The 17718-nt window shown below is 37.1% G+C and overlaps 1 protein-coding gene across 1 annotated transcript in view; it reads right to left on the reverse strand.

Annotated features, from left to right (window-relative positions):
- Positions 1 to 17718, reverse strand: part of LOC135080895 (neuroendocrine convertase 2) — a 94743-nt gene that overhangs the window by 13910 nt on the left and 63115 nt on the right. The window contains exons 7-8 of the mRNA XM_063975624.1: positions 12070 to 12158; positions 5568 to 5743 (exon numbers count right to left, since the gene is read on the reverse strand). Of these exons, the coding sequence (XP_063831694.1) occupies positions 5568 to 5743; positions 12070 to 12158 (265 nt within the window). The remainder of the gene's footprint in view (positions 1 to 5567; positions 5744 to 12069; positions 12159 to 17718) is intronic.

Genomic DNA, 17718 nt, shown 5'->3' on the forward strand with positions numbered 1-17718 from the left:
CGCCCTACAAGAGCATTGGTTGCTGCCGCATGACATCGATTTCTTGAGCTGCATTGATGACGAGTTCGCCTACACTGGTATTTCTGCAGTGGATACGACGGCGGGCATGCTGCGCGGGCGACCCTACGGAGGCGTTGCTCTATTGTGGCAGAAAAGTGTGTTCCCAAACGTGTCGATTGTGCCGTGTAATAATACAAGAATATGTGCAATTAAAATAATGTTACATCAAAAATCGATATTAGTGATGAGTGTATACATGCCAACAGACAGTGCTAAAAATTTACTGGAGTTCACTGAGTGTCTTGGAACCTTAAACGCTATTGTTGTCAGTGAAGGTATTGAATCTGTTTACATGCTCGGCGATTTTAATGCGCACCCAGGTGAGCAATTTTACTATGAATTATGTAATTTCTGTACTGACTTGGAATGGTACTGTGCAGATGTTGTGAAGTTAGGACTAACGTCTGACACTTATAGTTATGTGAGCGATATAAATGGTTGTATGAGCTGGCTAGATCACTGTGTGGTCACAAAGTCGGCACTTTCAACGGTTCATAACATATCTGTTAGGTATAGTCCGGTAGTCTCTGACCATTTCCCTTTAATAGTTCAATGTAATTTTAATGTTATTCCTCCAAAATTGATTAACTTAAATAATAATTCTAAGCTTGATAATAAAGTACAATGGGGGGTTCGAAATAAAGACCAAATTGTGCATTTCAATAGATTATGTCATGAACGGTTGAAGCAAATAGATTTTCCTACGGAATTCAGACACTGTTGTGACAATTATTGTAGAAATATAAATCATAGACGTATTATTGATAAAATGTATGTAGATATAGTAGATGCACTGTCCAGTTCTGCTTCTGATAGCTGTGTTGCAGGTCGGGCTAGAAAGAAAAAACATATTAATGGTTGGAATATGCACGTTCGGGAGGCTCACAGGAGGGCTAGGTATAAATTTCAAGTGTGGGTCCTTTGTGGCAAACCGCGAGTAGGTTGTGCTTGGGAAGAAATGCGTGAAAGTAGAAGGATATTTAAATCTCGTCTAAAGTTGTGTCAGAATAATTATGAACAAATAAAGATGGATAAACTCGCTTCACTACATTCTAAGCATGATTTTCGTAGCTTTTGGAAAACTACTAGTAAATTTAATAATAAACCTGGTTTGCCTGTGAGCGTCAGTGGATTCCATAGTCCTAAGTCTGTAGCTGACCTGTTTAGGGAACAATTTACCGTCAAATCGCCCTTGGGGCCATCACAGATTATCTGTGGAGTAGGTCCTCATGGGCAGGAAATGAGTATTAGGTTCACGGCGAGAGACGTGAGGGAAACCATTAGATCTATATCGGGAGGCAAGTCACCCGGGCACGACAGTCTCAGTGTAGAACACCTCAAGTATGCTGGAGTACACCTGCCTAGAGTACTTGCCATGTTTTATTCTCTATGTATTGGACATTCATACCTACCAGCTAATATGCTGAAGACTGTGGTAGTCCCAATTGTGAAAAGCAAAACTGGTGATGTAAGTGACCATAAAAATTATAGGCCTATTTCATTGGCCACTATTATTGCAAAGGTTCTTGACGGTTTGCTTAACACACAGCTTGATAAGTACCTTAGCATCCATGATAACCAATTCGGTTTCAAATCAGGACTCTCCACAGAATCTGCTATTCTGTGTCTAAAGCAAACTGTCAGGTACTATACTGATCGATGTACGCCTATTTATGCGTGCTTTTTAGACCTTTCAAAGGCCTTTGACCTGGTTTGCTATGATATTCTGTGGCAAAAATTAAAGAATATAGCTATGCCACAAGAACTAATATACATCTTTCAGTTTTGGTATCTAAATCAGGTCAACTTTGTTCGGTGGTCAAATGTGTTTTCGGACCCGTATAGGTTGGAGTGTGGGGTGAGGCAGGGGGGGCTGACCTCTCCGAGACTTTTTAACCTGTACGTCAACGCCCTAATAGAGGAGCTTAGCAGCACGCGTATCGGATGCCACATTGATGGAGTCTGTACCAATAATATTAGCTACGCAGATGATATGGTGCTGCTGAGTGCCTCAGTTTGTGGACTGCGAAGGCTGATAGGTACATGTGAAGCGTATGCTCTTAGTCATGGTCTTTTATATAATGCTAAGAAAAGCGAGTGCATGGTCTTTCGGGTCAAAGGGAAGAGTTCTGACACCATTCCGCCCATTAAACTGAACGGTACCATGCTTAAAAGGGTCGACCAATTCAAGTACCTAGGTCATTTGGTGACCTCTGACCTGAGGGATGATGCAGACATGGAGAGGGAGCGAAGGGCGTTGTCTGTTAGGGCCAATATGATAGCGCGCAGGTTTGCTCGTTGTTCGGGGGGCGTCAAAATCGCTCTGTTTAGAGCATTTTGTACGTCTTTCTACACGAGTGCCTTGTGGGTGGCATATACGCAGAAACAGTTCAACGCCCTTCGAGTACAATATAATAATGCGTTCAGGATGCTGATGGGGCTGCCGCGGTACTGCAGCGCTTCGGGGATGTTTGCTGAGTGGCGCGTCGACTGTTTCTATACGACGCTACGGAAACGGTGCGCATCCCTAGTGCGCAGGGTCCGGGGCAGCCCCAACATCATCTTAAACGCGCTCTCCGCAAGATTTGACTGTCAGTACATTAATCATTGCTCTATGATTAATGTACTGACTAACGAACAAATAGCAAAATGCAAAAATTGACTGTTTGAATTGTTTGAATCTAATTTAATGTGAATTGAAATGAAATTTAAATATTTTATTATTATTATAATTATTAACTGTAACCTTAAACCTATGACTGTGTGTTGAAATAAATGACTTATTATTATTATTTTCTAGTTTTTATTTTTTCTCCATTCTTTTATAAATAAAAGTCTGGGTAGTTAACCTATTACGCGGACCTCAGTCAAGCGAAATAGGATGTAAGGCAGTAGTCGTTAAATTAGAAGATAAGAATTTCCTAGTAATTCGGCAGGTGTTTAGGATAGTGGCTTTTTGTAGAGTGTAAATTATACTGGGTGGCATGTTGAGGACCTCAATGCTTCTGTTTAGACTTTGCGGTATTATACCGGTCGAGGATAGAACTATTGGTATAATAAATATATTTTGTGCTTGCCACTGAGTTCTCAGCTCAATGGCAAGGTCGCGGTATTTGGAGATTTTTCCTGATATTGTGGATTGTAAATTGTGGGTATTCGGTATGGCAATATCTATTAAGTAGACTGTTTTGTTGGTTTTATCAAATAGTGTTATGTCCGGTCTATTGAAATGGATAGTTTTATCTGTTATAATTGTGCGATCCCAGTAGAGTTTACATTCTTTATTTTCTAGAATAGTAGATGGTGAGTATTTGTAATATGGAACTTTTTTGAGGATGAGCTTATTTGCGTGTGCTAGGTGTTGGTGTATAATTGAGGCGACCTGGTCGTGTCTGTGCTTGTAATCGGTTTGAACAAAAGCTTTACAGGCGCCTGTGACGTGCTGGATGGTTTCGGGTGCACTGTTACAGTATCTACATAAGTCGAAGGTAAGTTCTTTTGTTATGTATTTTCGGTAATTTCGTGTTGCAATAACCTGGTCTTGAATAGCTATCATAAATGCTTCGGTCTCCGGGAAGAGTTCACCGCGCTTCAGCCATGCGTTCGACTTGTCTTTGTCGACGAATGTCTGGCTGAGGTCGGCTTTATGTCTTCCATGGAGCTGTTTCTGCGCCCACGCATTCAGCTTTTCCTGTTTTTCAGTGATGTGTTGATTTGGTTGGGGGTTCGTGTCAGATAGATTTAATGGGGTAAGTTTTTTGTCTATTGTAACCACAGCCGTGTGAAGTTTCGAGTGCTCAGATTTTGAGTGGAAGTATTGCCGGAGAGTACCAATCTGTTTATTGTGTATTATTATTATTATTATTATAAATAACTATGAATACCAGATAAAAGCTCTCGTCTTAAAAGGCTTTGCGGGTCGGTGGTTTGTATCGTCATTTTTGATAGTTTAGATACTTATATCGAATAAGTGTTGAATTAGGTAACCTCCCGATACCTTTAACTCCGTATTCACAAACATTACTATGAGGTCTCACAGTGCGCATGGACGCACAGGGTGACACATGAACCTATCATAGCGCTCTATTCAACGCTGTACGTTCGATTTGATGCTTCATTTAAATCAAGCATCGTTTGTGAATACGGGCGTAACATTGTAATATTTAGAAATAGAAAATCCAAATAAATCTTTAAGAAGTCATGTCGGTCTTTTGTAAGATAATTTCGGCAATTTCATTTCGAATTCCTAACATTTTAAAACATATTTCTATAAAGTTATGTAGCCTGTATTTTGGTTGCTATTATAATATTGGTTTTGTGTCACGTAGCACTTAGCGGTTACGTGGGTCTAGCTAGGCAAACAAGGTGACTAAGCCGGTGGCACGTTTTGAACGGATTAAATAAACTTTTGGTAAAGAAAACACGTTATTTTGAGCCAGGTTTTAGTCGTTACTTCTTCTATATTAGTATGCCATATTAAATTCTATGTTAGTAAAGTCTAGATTCTAAAACTTCTAAAAACTTTCATGGATAGAATAATAAAAATATGACGCAAGAGCTTATAAATGCTTAAGTAATGATAATTTGACATTATTTAAGTTATTTAATGAATTGAGCACTTAATTAATTTCATTTCTTATCTAAAACATTTAAATTTAGTGCTGAATAACTTTAATTTTAGTTAGTGTGAAAAAGAGAATTGCGTGTTCATTAGTAAAACCATTTTACAGCGACAGAAAATGGACGTAATAGCTAACTAAGCCATTAAACAATATTTCGTTTAATTATTTTTCTCCGCTTAATTTTTAATCTAAACGAAAGCCTTTACAAATGGCTTCCCAAAAAATATTTGTCCGAAAATACTTAGAAGCCGACAGATGTAACGTTCGCGGACGTTTCCATTAAGGCAGGTGTCAGAAAAAATACTCAGGTCCGAATGAGGGGGAATTCGATTTCTGAAGGGAAACCACCTTTTGCACCTGCCCCCCCTTCCGATTGGAGGGTGCAAAAGGTATTTTCATTACATCGAGGATTAGGTCGGTGTTTTAATGGCTTTAATACGGCTGAAATACAGCTTTTGGTGTTCATTTGGAAATTCAGGTATTGTTGGAGCAATGTTGAGACGGAAAATATTACATGATTAAGAATGAATGTAAATCTCTACCTACGTGATGAATAGGAGTGTAAATGTTTATTTGGTTAGATGATTGTACCAATCGAGACAGATTTTTCTGTTTAAGACCTGTGAAACCAATAGTTTATCTAACTGATATGTTTCTATTTAGACTATCACAGACTGTCTACCTACTTAAGTATGAGGCTATGTAGAAAATGAGAAAAATTAGACACCTGGCCAGCTCCGAGAGGCTGGTTTAATCAAGACGTGTAGGACTAAAATGGCGACATTATTCGTTTAATATTCGGTTTGTAGCGAATTTAAGTATGTTTCATATCTGTTTCAATGTCATTTGCCATTTCAGACCTACTAGTCTAGAAGTTATACGTACCTCATTAACCCCTCTGACAATGGCCCTCATGGTAGCGTTCCGGGGCCCGTCGACCGTCCGCCCGTCGTCTGTGGGGCCCCATGACGCGCTGTAGATGTGGATCTTATGGGGCTCGTGCCCCATGGAGTTCGCTTCAATGAGATCCGTCATGTAAGGCTGGTCTAACATACGGATACCTGTTGGAAATAAACAAATTGAAGTTAACCAATAATAAGTAAAACCGTTTACACCCCCCTAAAATTTAAATTCTTTACATAGGTATGTAGGCCCTTTTGCAGGGAACCTACACACGTAACTTGCGACTTTTCGAACTTTGCACTTTAACCACTTCAAAACAAAAATGGCGGGAGACCGTATCGGATTTAGGGTTACCAGATATTCGAGATTTGGCGGTATTTTCCCGAATTTTTGTAAGTCCCCCGACTTCCAATAAAGTAAATAAATTCTGTAGAATCTATAGAAAGTATACATTAAGGTATAAAGTTATTTATTAAATTAAAACAACTGTAAAAGAAAGTTTATTGCCCGTTTCCTATTTATAAAAATAATTTCCTAAAGTCATAACAAGATTAGGCCTCGTGTATAGAAGTTTGTTTACGCAAAGCAATAATACCAGCTGTATACATAAGGAAAAAAATACTACGTACAGTAAATAAACAAAATATTATCCGTAAGCTCTTATTTTTCTCGGGCGAAAGAAATTAAATTGGCTCGACGAGATTTGACACCTACGTATTAAATGATGAAGGACAGATGATTTTACGCAATAACGTAAGTAGATTAAGATATAATAAGGACAGGTTTTTCAATTTACGGAAAAGAAATTTCCAAGCTGTTCCTTTATTTATTAACTAGCTACTGACCGCGGTTAATATAACTAATTCAGAAAATCAAGCTACGACTAGAAGAAATGTCGCTGAAAGCATGCGTATTTTCTTTGCCATAGTGTCAAAATAATGTAACATACTACAACAATCTACGTTTTACGTATTCTACGTTTAAGCCATAATTTGTAATCTGTGTACCTACGTTAGTTAATTAAATAAATATTCAAATTAATTGACCAGACCCTATAAATTGCATAGAATTTATAATATGTTATTACTTTGTACATTTCCGTGGTAATATTCTGTAAAACAATAAGCGACTAAAAGCCGATGCTGAAACTGGTTACAGCGGAAAGTCGATAAGCTCATAAGCCACGTTCAAATGAATGTATCCGTGTTGAGGAAATTCATATTTTATGACGTCAGAGAGTATTAATATTATATTAGTAGGTATTTTTACTGCAACTTCGAATACCACGTCATTATTGAGAACATCGTGTTCTTTGAAAGATCCAAACTTTTTTCTTTTAACTTTGTGTTCGCATACGAGTCAGGTTTCAGTTTTGTTTGGCCAGAAAAGCTCAACTTCAACTTACATCTATAACAAACTTACAAAGCTCTACTGAACCACACATTTACTTTGTAAAAAGGGATTAATTATAAAATACAAACCCTACCAGCAGTTGTATACACAGTCCACACGCTCTCATTTACCTGTTTTACATTAGGTACCTACCTACTCGTGTATAATTATTTTCGAATGGTAACTTTCTAAACCTAATCCGTCTATGTCCAAAAGCTACATTGTATAATATTAATTTGGTGTCCAAACAGCTATTTCAGAGGCTTGCGGTAAAGCTTTTATTAATATCGTATTAAGGCTCTGAATGATTACGTCATGAATTCAGAAAGAGATTTAGGTAAGTCATAAGCAGACTCTTTGACATCGAATAACGATATTGCGAAAATAATCGATGCTGCAACTTCTATTTGGCGATTCTCTATATTCGAATTTGGTATCGAACTTTTTGTTATTTTGATAATTTATATCGATTTGATCGACGAACGATTGAAGTTTCTATGTTGATAAGGATAATTACTATCGAATTGAGATAACAAGTACCTAATCTCCATTCTATAATTAGCCTGTCTACTATCATCTTAGTACTTTTTAATTGCGTGGGCAGCAATAGGAAAACGTAATAAAATCACGTTATTTTGTAGTCACACTACTATCTGCTACATAAATACTCGAAAGTTTACCTGTCAAAGGTTATTTGTAGGCTGTATACAAATATTTTAGGCTGTATATATTGGATGTATTCAAACGTAATTAGGTCGTCTGCGACGTTGTTTGTTCTACTAAGTTAACTTGAGCATACTAATGTGTACATGGATTGTGTTTATTTTGGTATCGTTTGAAGTTCCAAATGATTAGGTAATACTTAAATTATTCCGTCGATATACAAGGTTATTTTTAGTATATACGAAACCTTAAAACTATTTGTTCAGAATCAGTGATAGAATCCATCGCATAATTTTGTATATCATTTTTTTTGTTTTTTTTTTTTTATGTGACAGGAGGCAAAGGAGCAGACGGGTCACCTGATGGTAAGTGATTACCGTCGCCCATAGACAAACTTAACAAACATTGTGTTGTCAACAACGAAAGTGCCGCGCGCTGTACGATGTATACACTCGCGTGCGGATAATGGGACAACAAAAAAAGCTTGGAACTTCGTGAGTTTTCAAGGTATCACTTTAATTTTTTTATACTGATTCTAAAGATTGAAATACGTGACACGTGTTTCGGCTTTCGTATATGTATACAAAAAGTAATGTTGTATTTTGTCCCAAACTAAGTGTCTCTTTTTCTATTAAAATAGGTATGTACAGTCAGCATCAAATAATTCGTGAGACCCGAAGTGGCCAAAAAGTTGACAACACAACCTTATTCTAATTGAAATAAAGATGTGCGAACTTTTTGGCTACTTTGGGTCTCTGGAACTATTTTGACGCTATTTGACGCTCACTGTACTAAGAAATGAGAAAACCTGATATATCATACTTTAGTTTGAGATAAAGTGAAGAAAAATAAAGAAGGGACGTTTTATTTACACGGTCCAACAACTTCATGCTTCATATAAACAACGAACAATGACCATTACGAAGGTGCTTCGATAAAAGGGTCTTCATACTTTGTAACTTAAACCTACTTGCTATGCTTGAATGAATCTCATTATATCTCATCTTAGGGATGTTATATAAACTTTATTATTAAACACTAGCTGTGCCCGCGACTTCGTACGCGTGACAATAGTTTTAGTAATAATATTAGTTAATTTTTAACCTATTGGCTGTGGGGTAAACTTTCTTATTAAATATATTGTGCTAGGCATACAAATTCTAGGCAACTGTCTACATAAAGACTTTAATAATAATGCCGAATATTGAAGAAGAAATAAGTTTGGAACTACCAAGAAAGCTTTAGTTCGAGACTTGTGGGAAATAAAGCATCCTTGTATTGTCCCAGACTTATACCTAACCCCAACTTTATAGTAATGAGAATAGTTTGCGCCTACACCTTTTATTATAAAAGTAGTTAGACCTTTTTTAACACAGCATAAATACGCGTTATTACAGTTTTTTCGGGAAAAGAAAGAAAACTCGGACACCTTTTTTCTGCTAAATTAAAATACCCTAACTAGGTATTACCAGCTTTTTGGCAACTAAAAATCTTCTAAAATTCTTCGTCTAAAATTCAACATGTAGGTTTAGATATTATCATTAGGTAATTTCTTTATCAAGACCACAGGATCCCATATTTGTCTCTTTACCTTCTAAGACACCCAACAAGGGTAGACTGGGTTGACTTGACACCTATTCTACTCTGCCGGAATCACTCAGCTTATTGTCTTTAAATAGGTCCTATATCTACTTATCGAAAAGCGAAAGGTCACTGATTGACTGACTCACTCACTCATCACGGAATCTCAGAAACTACAAGTGCTAGAAATCTCAAATTTTGCATGGGCGTTCCTTTTACCACAAAGACGGGATTTTGCAAAATTCAACCCCTGAAAGTAGTAAAACGGGATCCACGCGTACGAAGTCGCGGGCTGGGCGCTAGTTATATTATAAACGCGCAAAAATTTAGGTACTGTAGCCGATTATCAGTATTTGCATGCTAATTCGTGGAAAGCTTTGATCATACTCATACATCACGATTAATGGACACAATAATCCAAAACTGGGCATATCCGATAATGTAGTCGCACATTAACGTCCATGTAAATCAATCAGAGGGACAAAGTGTGGGTACACGGCTTGTGTTTTAGCTATCAGCAATATCTGATAAGAGGAAATACGTGTATACACGTAGCCTACTGTGTGGGCTTGACCACTCATGTTAGCAGCCAGACACCAATAAAAATATTCTGTCTATCTATTATTATCAGCTATGTTGCGTAGTTCATGCATTGAGTTACCTTTGCTTAATCAATGCAATGGTAATATTTTTCAAACTACCAAAATGTAGTTTAAAACAGACCAACAGAGTTACTTCTTCATCATCATTTCATCCACAGGACGTCCACTGCTGAACATAGAAACAATGATTTCCACATTGCCCGTTGGTAGCAGCTTGCATCTAGCGCTTTCTTGCTACCTTTATGAGCTAACCAGCTACTTACTTCACTTATATTTCTTACACGTTTTATTTTATATGTTAGAATAAAACTTAAGGATATAATTGCATGTTAATATAGCAATTGCATCTAACTAAATTCTAGTTCTGAACTAACTCTAACCACTTTAAGCAATTGAAGCAATACTTTAAGTGGAGTGCTTAAATGAAGTCACTCCAATTTGCAGAAGATGGAAGGCATCACTAAAATTGAAACGAAGTTATTGGAATTGAATACCAACAAGTAATACTACAACAATTTAGGTACAAAGTGAAAGCAAGTCAACAGAAACCTGACTATACTAGAATTTGAATTGAAATAATTAGAAACGACAAAATTAATATAGATTTGTGCTTCATTCGTCTATAGAGACAGTACCAATTCATTAATAACATTGCGATATTCCTTGCGTTAGAGACAATTATCTCACCTTTCATTTGTTAGTCCACTATCTGTTACCATGTTAAGAAATATATTATTGTTAATGATGAATAGATTGGAATAAAGGACAAATAAATGTCGTGATAAAGTTCGACCTCTTTCTTCATTAGGTAAGATATTTATTTTTTTGAAGTTTCACGAGTATAAAAAGGTTCTGAATTTGGTTTTGCTAGTTAATTTAAAGGGGTTTAATTCTTCTCCTAGATATTTACGAGAAAGTACTGAATTAATCTCAAACTGTAGAAAGCTTATTTTAAAAGCTCGTAGCTACTCGTAGGTACAAGCTAAGTAACATGCTAATTTTTTATCCCATACTATTTATAGGTAACCTAATAATATTTTCCAGGTATTATTAGGGTATACTTTACTTTTGTAGTGCGAAGAAGAAATTAAAAAAAACATGCTTCTTTGAAAGTCCGAGGCTTGTTACTTTTCAAATTACACAAAGATGAAAGGTAGCCTTTGCAGAATACAGGCGGATGTCAGTCGCCATTTTGTTTGTTCACTGGCTTTCACGATAGTGATTACAAAGGTAAATGCGGACTTTGGGTACAGACGACAGCACATCAAGGTAAATATTGTAGCGTCTTAGGTAGTTGGGATAGGTACTATATTGCAACAAAATAATATTTTGTGTGTGCGGTTGACTGTACAATATTGGTTCTTTTCAGTCTGTTCGGCTCGGAATAAGTTGCAAGAATTCAAATTTATATTGAGTGCTTTTATAATTTCTTAAAAGCCAATTTTCAAATCCAATTTAGATACCTACTGTAATAATATTAGCTCAGTCCGTAACTGAGATTGATTGCATTCATTTGCGTAAAATAAACCTTTTTAATCATTTATTATTCAGTTTAAAAAAGTTTTTGCTTTACGTCTTCTACGGTTTGCTTGACGAAAACAAATGACAAACGAGCATTATCAACGGAGGTCAGAAGCAAAGTTAATTAAAAGACAACATTAGAGGGATCCCATCGGGATGGAAATTTAAAAATGGAATATGACGTGACGTCAGCGGGCGGGTAAAAGAGCCAATCATCCGCACCAGTGGAGCGAGAGAAATGACCGCGAGTTTGCAGACGTACCTAATGCAGAGAAATACAGGTATAGAAAGTACTCTGCTCATCCCATGATGGCCAGTAAATCATAAAAGAATACGTAAGATAATACGAGTACCATCGTAGTTTGCCATAATGATAAATTCATTATTTCCAGATTAAAAGTTTGCAATCTTAGCAACGGTTAATGAAATCATAACTGCATCTGGAAAGCTATTTATGTACGAGTATAAAACACTTGACTTGATGGCTTGATAGCCTTTGTGTAATTTGAGCCCATTGTCCTTATCTATATTTATAAAAGCGAAAGGTCACTGATTGACTGATTGACTCACGCATGGGGAGTCCTTTTAGAACGTCGGTGCTCACTAAGAACGGATTTTACGAAACTTCACCCCTATGGGGGTTAAACGATATCCACGCGTATAAAGTCGCGGGCGACCGCTAGTTTTAGATATAAATAGACAAAGAATACATAATATGAACTCACCAGCGACTTTCGAGTGGTAGGCGACTCCGACACCACACACGCCGTTGTCCCGCGCGGCCGCCACCTCGCCCGCGCACCTCGTTCCATGACTAAACAAGAGCAAACAAATCTATTATTTATAATCACGTACAATATTTAAAAAGGATTTATTGAGCATCAATTTATTTTAACCTTAATGACTCTACCCACGCCACGGGCTCAACCACGCACCGTAAAATGTTTTCATGAATAAAATAATGATAACATTTTAGAGTTACCAGCTACGAAAATTAAAATAAATCAATAAGTAAACGTTATAAATGTGTATTCCGATATTATAAAAAAACCGGCCAAGTGCGTGTCGGACTCACGCACAAAGGGTTCCGTACCATTGATTTATTTAATTTAAGTTATTTGTATGAAAGATTATATTATAAGCGGTTTACGATTTACGAGGTATTAAAAAAAACTACTTACTAGATCTCGTTCAAAACAATTTTCGTTGGTAGTTTTTATAGTAATGTAAGTACCTACATCATGTTTTTTTTAGATTTTTCATTTTCTTATTTTAGAAGTTAGAGGGGGGGGGACCAACTTTTTTCCACTTTGGAAGCGTCTGTCACGCAAACTATTCGGTTTAGAAAAAAAGTATTTTAGAAACCTCTATATCATTTTTGAAGACCTATCCATAGGTACGCCACACGTATGTGTTTGACGAAAAAAAATTTTTGAGTTTCAGTTCTATGTATGGGGAGCCCTCAATATTTATTATTATTTTTTTATTTTTGCATCAAAATCTTAATGCGGTTCACAGAATACATCTACTTACCAAGTTTCAACAGTATAGCTCTTATAGTTTCGGAAAAAAATGGCTGTGACATACGGACGGACAGACGGACGGACGGACAGACAGACAGACATGACGAATCTATAAGGGTTCCGTTTTTTGCCATTTGGCTACGGAACCCTAATTAGCCCAACCTACTCTGTAACGCCCGTATTCACAAACGATGTTTGCATAAGTGATGCTGCAAATCGAACGCACATTGTTGAATAGAGCTCTGTGATTGGTTCGTGTGTCACGCTGTGCGTCCAGGTGCACTTTGAGACCTCATAGTAATTATAAGATTTTAAACTTTCGCGTTCCATTTCAACTAAAATAGTAAGACACGGGTCTTAACCCGTATCTTCCCAAGCACCTAAAAGCTGATTCGATTTTAACGAAATTTATAGTACTACATGTTAGTAACCTACTGAACAATAATATGTATAAGAAAAAAAAAATTTGCTTTCTGTCTTTCAGTTTCAGTACCGATCCAAAAATGGAACAGTAGGAAGATATGCCACTGTATTAATTTTGCATTAGTTAGGAAGATGATTGTTAATAATTCAAGGTTTTTATAAAAAATCGTATTATTTTAGTCGTATCTTTCTTATTAAACAATAGAATCACATATTATAAGAAGATACATATCAAAATAGTATATTTTTACAAATTATTTTTAGTGAAAAGCAGAAGAAAACTTATGGTTCCTGTCGCATCGTGTCCTAATGCCTTCATTTTATCCAGCAATAGTTAAGACGTAAAGTAATTGTTCATGTAAAAGCTGTAAGTTCCAGGTGGCAATTTAGATATGAGGTCTAAAACAACAGAAACACCTACACCGAGTTCTGGGTGGGTATTTCGTGTGCTTGCCCCTTGATAGCTCTCCATATATCAAGTATCCAAGACGAGTACAAAGAGACCAGTTCTTATAACCGAATCTAATGGGTTTTCCATGAATATGTTTGTTAGCAGATTTGAAGAACTGCTGCGATTCTTTCACGTTGCCGATAACACTAACTTGGCCCCACAGGATAAGTTGGCAAAAGTTCGTCCTTTATGGAATTTACTCAACAATAGATGGCTAAAATATTACCCTGGTGATAGAAATCTAAGTATTGATGAGTCGATGATTCCATATTTTGGAAAACATGGAACCATACAACATATTCATGGAAAACCCATTAGATTCGGTGATAAGAACTGGTCTGTGGCTCCGACACTTTGTCTGCCTTTTTCGGGACATCTGTTTTCCTCCATTTTCGGGAAGCAGAACATTTATTTTTCGATGGAGGTGGTTGTAGTGGTGTATCTGATAATGACTCATTCGGAATGTCTTCTATGGCATCTAAATCGTTTTGGGATGACACAATAGCCCTAAATTCAGCCTGTGCTAAAAGTCTAGATAGATGATTTATATTTGAAGATCGCCGCTATCTTCATCGCTCTTGTCGTAATTATCTGGGGGTGTTATGTAAACATTCGCTGAAAACACATCATCGACTTCCTCTAGATACGATACGATCTCATTTACCGACAATCTACAACAAAATAAATGAAAAATAATTACTAACAATTACACAAGTTTATAATAATGTACCATCTCCATATTATCCTACTGATCCAAAAATGGATCGGTATAGTAAAATGTAAAAATTATATGCGAATACCCTATATTTATATTTCAATGCATTATTATATGGTATCTGGACCCATAACTGATAAAAACTCGATAAAACAAAAGCTGTCAACATATTTAGAAATTTTAAAATACTTACATTTGTCGACGAGATATTTTTTCACGAAAAACAAAAAAATTAAGCTCATAAAACTGCATTATTTGCGCGCGTGAACAAAAATCTAACAGATTGATTAGAGCGGTAGAACTGTCAGTGCTGCCAACATAAAGAAAAAGCAATGACTGCTTTCATGCAACTTTAATTAAAAAATATTTAATTAACCGATCCAAAAATGGATCACTAGGATGATACGGGTTAAAACGCGACGTTTATTAATACATAATGTAAATGAAAATGAAAATGAAAATACTTTTATTAAATAAACACTTTACAATTACAAGATATGTGCCGCTCTCGTATAAGGTTAACCTGTGTAACGAGAGTCAGGCTCCTCCTCAAAAAAACATAAGACTAAAATTTAGTGTTTAGATTAAATTTTATCTTTTAATTTAAAAAATAATTTAAATAGAAAAACAAAACAAAAATGTGTGTGTGATAGTGTGAGTGTGATTTTGTGTGTAAGTGAATAAGTGTGCTAAGAGAAACTAGTTATTGTCTGGATTAACTTTTCTAAAGTGTCGTACGTATATTGTTCCATCCATTTTATAATAAGTTTTTTAAACGTTACCGAAACAAGTTGTGTGATGTCTTTACTTGTTGCAAGTATTTTGTTGTACAGTCTAGGGGCCATGTGTGAAAAATGCCGTTTCATGAGTCCTGAGTGTGTTATGGGAATAGTGAACCCAGGGACTCTCCTTTTGTCTAATGTTGTATGTGGGACTATTTTGTTGTGGAATCTACATAAGGTTAATAGTATGTATAATTTACGGACTGGGAGAACCCTAGCTTGCTGATACAGATGCTCTGTTGGGAACCGATAAGGAAGACCTAGTGCAACTTTGAGAACGGCTCTTTGAGCTCTTTCCAGCAGAATCATATGAGTCTTCGCCGCGTTACCCCAAACACATAGACAGTAAGTAAGGATGCATTGACAAAGAGCTTTGTAAGTTGAGACAAGAAGATCGTGATCTGCTGCAATACGTAACTGTCTGAATGCAAATATGAGTTTGCGCGCCTTAGCGGAGACTACATTTAGATGTTGCTTCCATTGGAGGTTGTCATCGACAGTGACACCCAGATATTTGATTGTCTGAATGCGGGAGAGAGTAGGACAATGACAGGGTGATTGTATGTTCTGGTTGCAGGGGAATGTGTGTAACGTTAGGCATAAATTGTTGTCTGGACTTTTGGCTTTTGTCTTGCTAAAACAGAGGAATTTGGTTTTTTGGGAGTTAATTGTTAGAAGATTGTGCTCTAACCATGCTGTTATATGACTTAGTCCTGTTTCTGCTATATGCTTCGCCTCTTCCCATTTTTTACTATGGAATAAAACCACAGTGTCGTCTGCAAACATGATGGTGTCAGCCCCAGGAACACTCAGATCACATAAACTATTTATGTAAATTAAAAATAGTGTTGGACCGAGCGTACTGCCTTGCGGGACACCGTAGTTGCATGGAGCAGACTTGCTGTGATACTCATCCACTCTCACGATTTGACGTCGACCTGTCAGATAGTCCGAGAACCAAGAGTGTACTATGCCCCTAACACCTGAACTCTCCAGCCGTGCGAGTAATATCGGGATAGAAACTGTGTCGAAGGCTTTCTGGAGATCCAAAAATACTCCAACGCAGCAATCACCCTCGTCTAGGTACTTAGTAATCAGAGAGGTCAGTTTGAGCACAGCATCCTACCTAATGTAACTCATTAATAAACGTCGCGTTAAGACATAAAATAGTAAGACATGGGGTCTTACTATTTTATTTTACTCATAGTAATGTTCGTCAATATGGGCGTACGTAAGACTCTTTATGCCTGCGCAAAGTTCAGTCATTCTACAGATCACAGTAAAAAAAGCTCCTAAAACCATCGGATTTCGAGACATCTCAATTCCAGCTGTAATTTACTTGAATTATGTCAAAGTCACAGCCAACTGGCAAATCAACCATTCAGTTAACGGCCTATCCCCTTGATAGAATGGCGCCATTAACCACAGTGTAACTGTCTTTCAGCCATTACGTCTAATAAATATTTAAGGGACCGCCAAAGCTTAACTAAGATATCGGATCGTTTTCATTGGAAGCCATCTTGAAACAATACAAAGCTTCATGGAAATATCACCGTGCTTTAATAACTGTATCTGTTGATATCCATTTTGAAACAATTCAGAACATAATGGAAATACCACCGAACTTTTAATCCGCCGATAGTTGGGCCCGATTCTAATTTATACGAAGAATCGGCTGACACCAATGTGCACACTTCCATACTTGTTCACACTGATTTGATTTAACAACCCGACTAAGGCGCAGACCACCGACTTTTAGTTGGCCGCAAGTTGGGCCTGATTCTAATTTTTATGAAGAATCGGCCGATACTTAGGTAATCAATGTAATGTACACACTTTCATAATGTCCATACTGACAACAACAGCTGGACCGACCTATCCGCCGACAAAAAGTCTGGTCTGCGGCTAAGCTAAAAGAATTCACTAATATCAAAAGCAGGAGGGAAGTCGAACCTTAACTTCGAACTCCTCTTATGACCTTCGAACCCCTCATAAGTTCTTCTGTTTAATTTTTTTGCGGGTCCAATGACAGTTTAACGTTCGACCGGGACAAACATGACTTTCACTGGTTGGGTTTTTATTGGCGGTCAAGCTAAAGATCCTGGCTACACAGGAGTTGCAGTGGTGGGAGCGAGAGGTGGGAATAGTCCAGTTCTATCACAAGCATTCTTGTCCGTATTCACAAACATTAATATGAGGTCTCGCAGTGCGCGTGGAAGCACAGGGTGACACACGAACCAATCACAGAGCTCTATTCAACGCTGTGCGTTCGATTTGCTGCTCCACTTAAGCAAGCATCGTTTGTGAATACGGGCGTCTATCCTTTGATATCTTCGTTGAGTCTAACAATAATATTGTGGATAATGTTTTAGGAGAAGTTACATGATACGGGTACATTTGAATTCGTTTGAAGTTACGGGCGTGTAAACCTTTTCAGGGTAAAGTACACATACATATTTAGGGTGCCTCAGCATTTACGT

This window comes from Ostrinia nubilalis, chromosome 18, assembly GCF_963855985.1.
Source record: "Ostrinia nubilalis chromosome 18, ilOstNubi1.1, whole genome shotgun sequence".
NCBI lineage: Eukaryota > Metazoa > Arthropoda > Insecta > Lepidoptera > Crambidae > Ostrinia > Ostrinia nubilalis.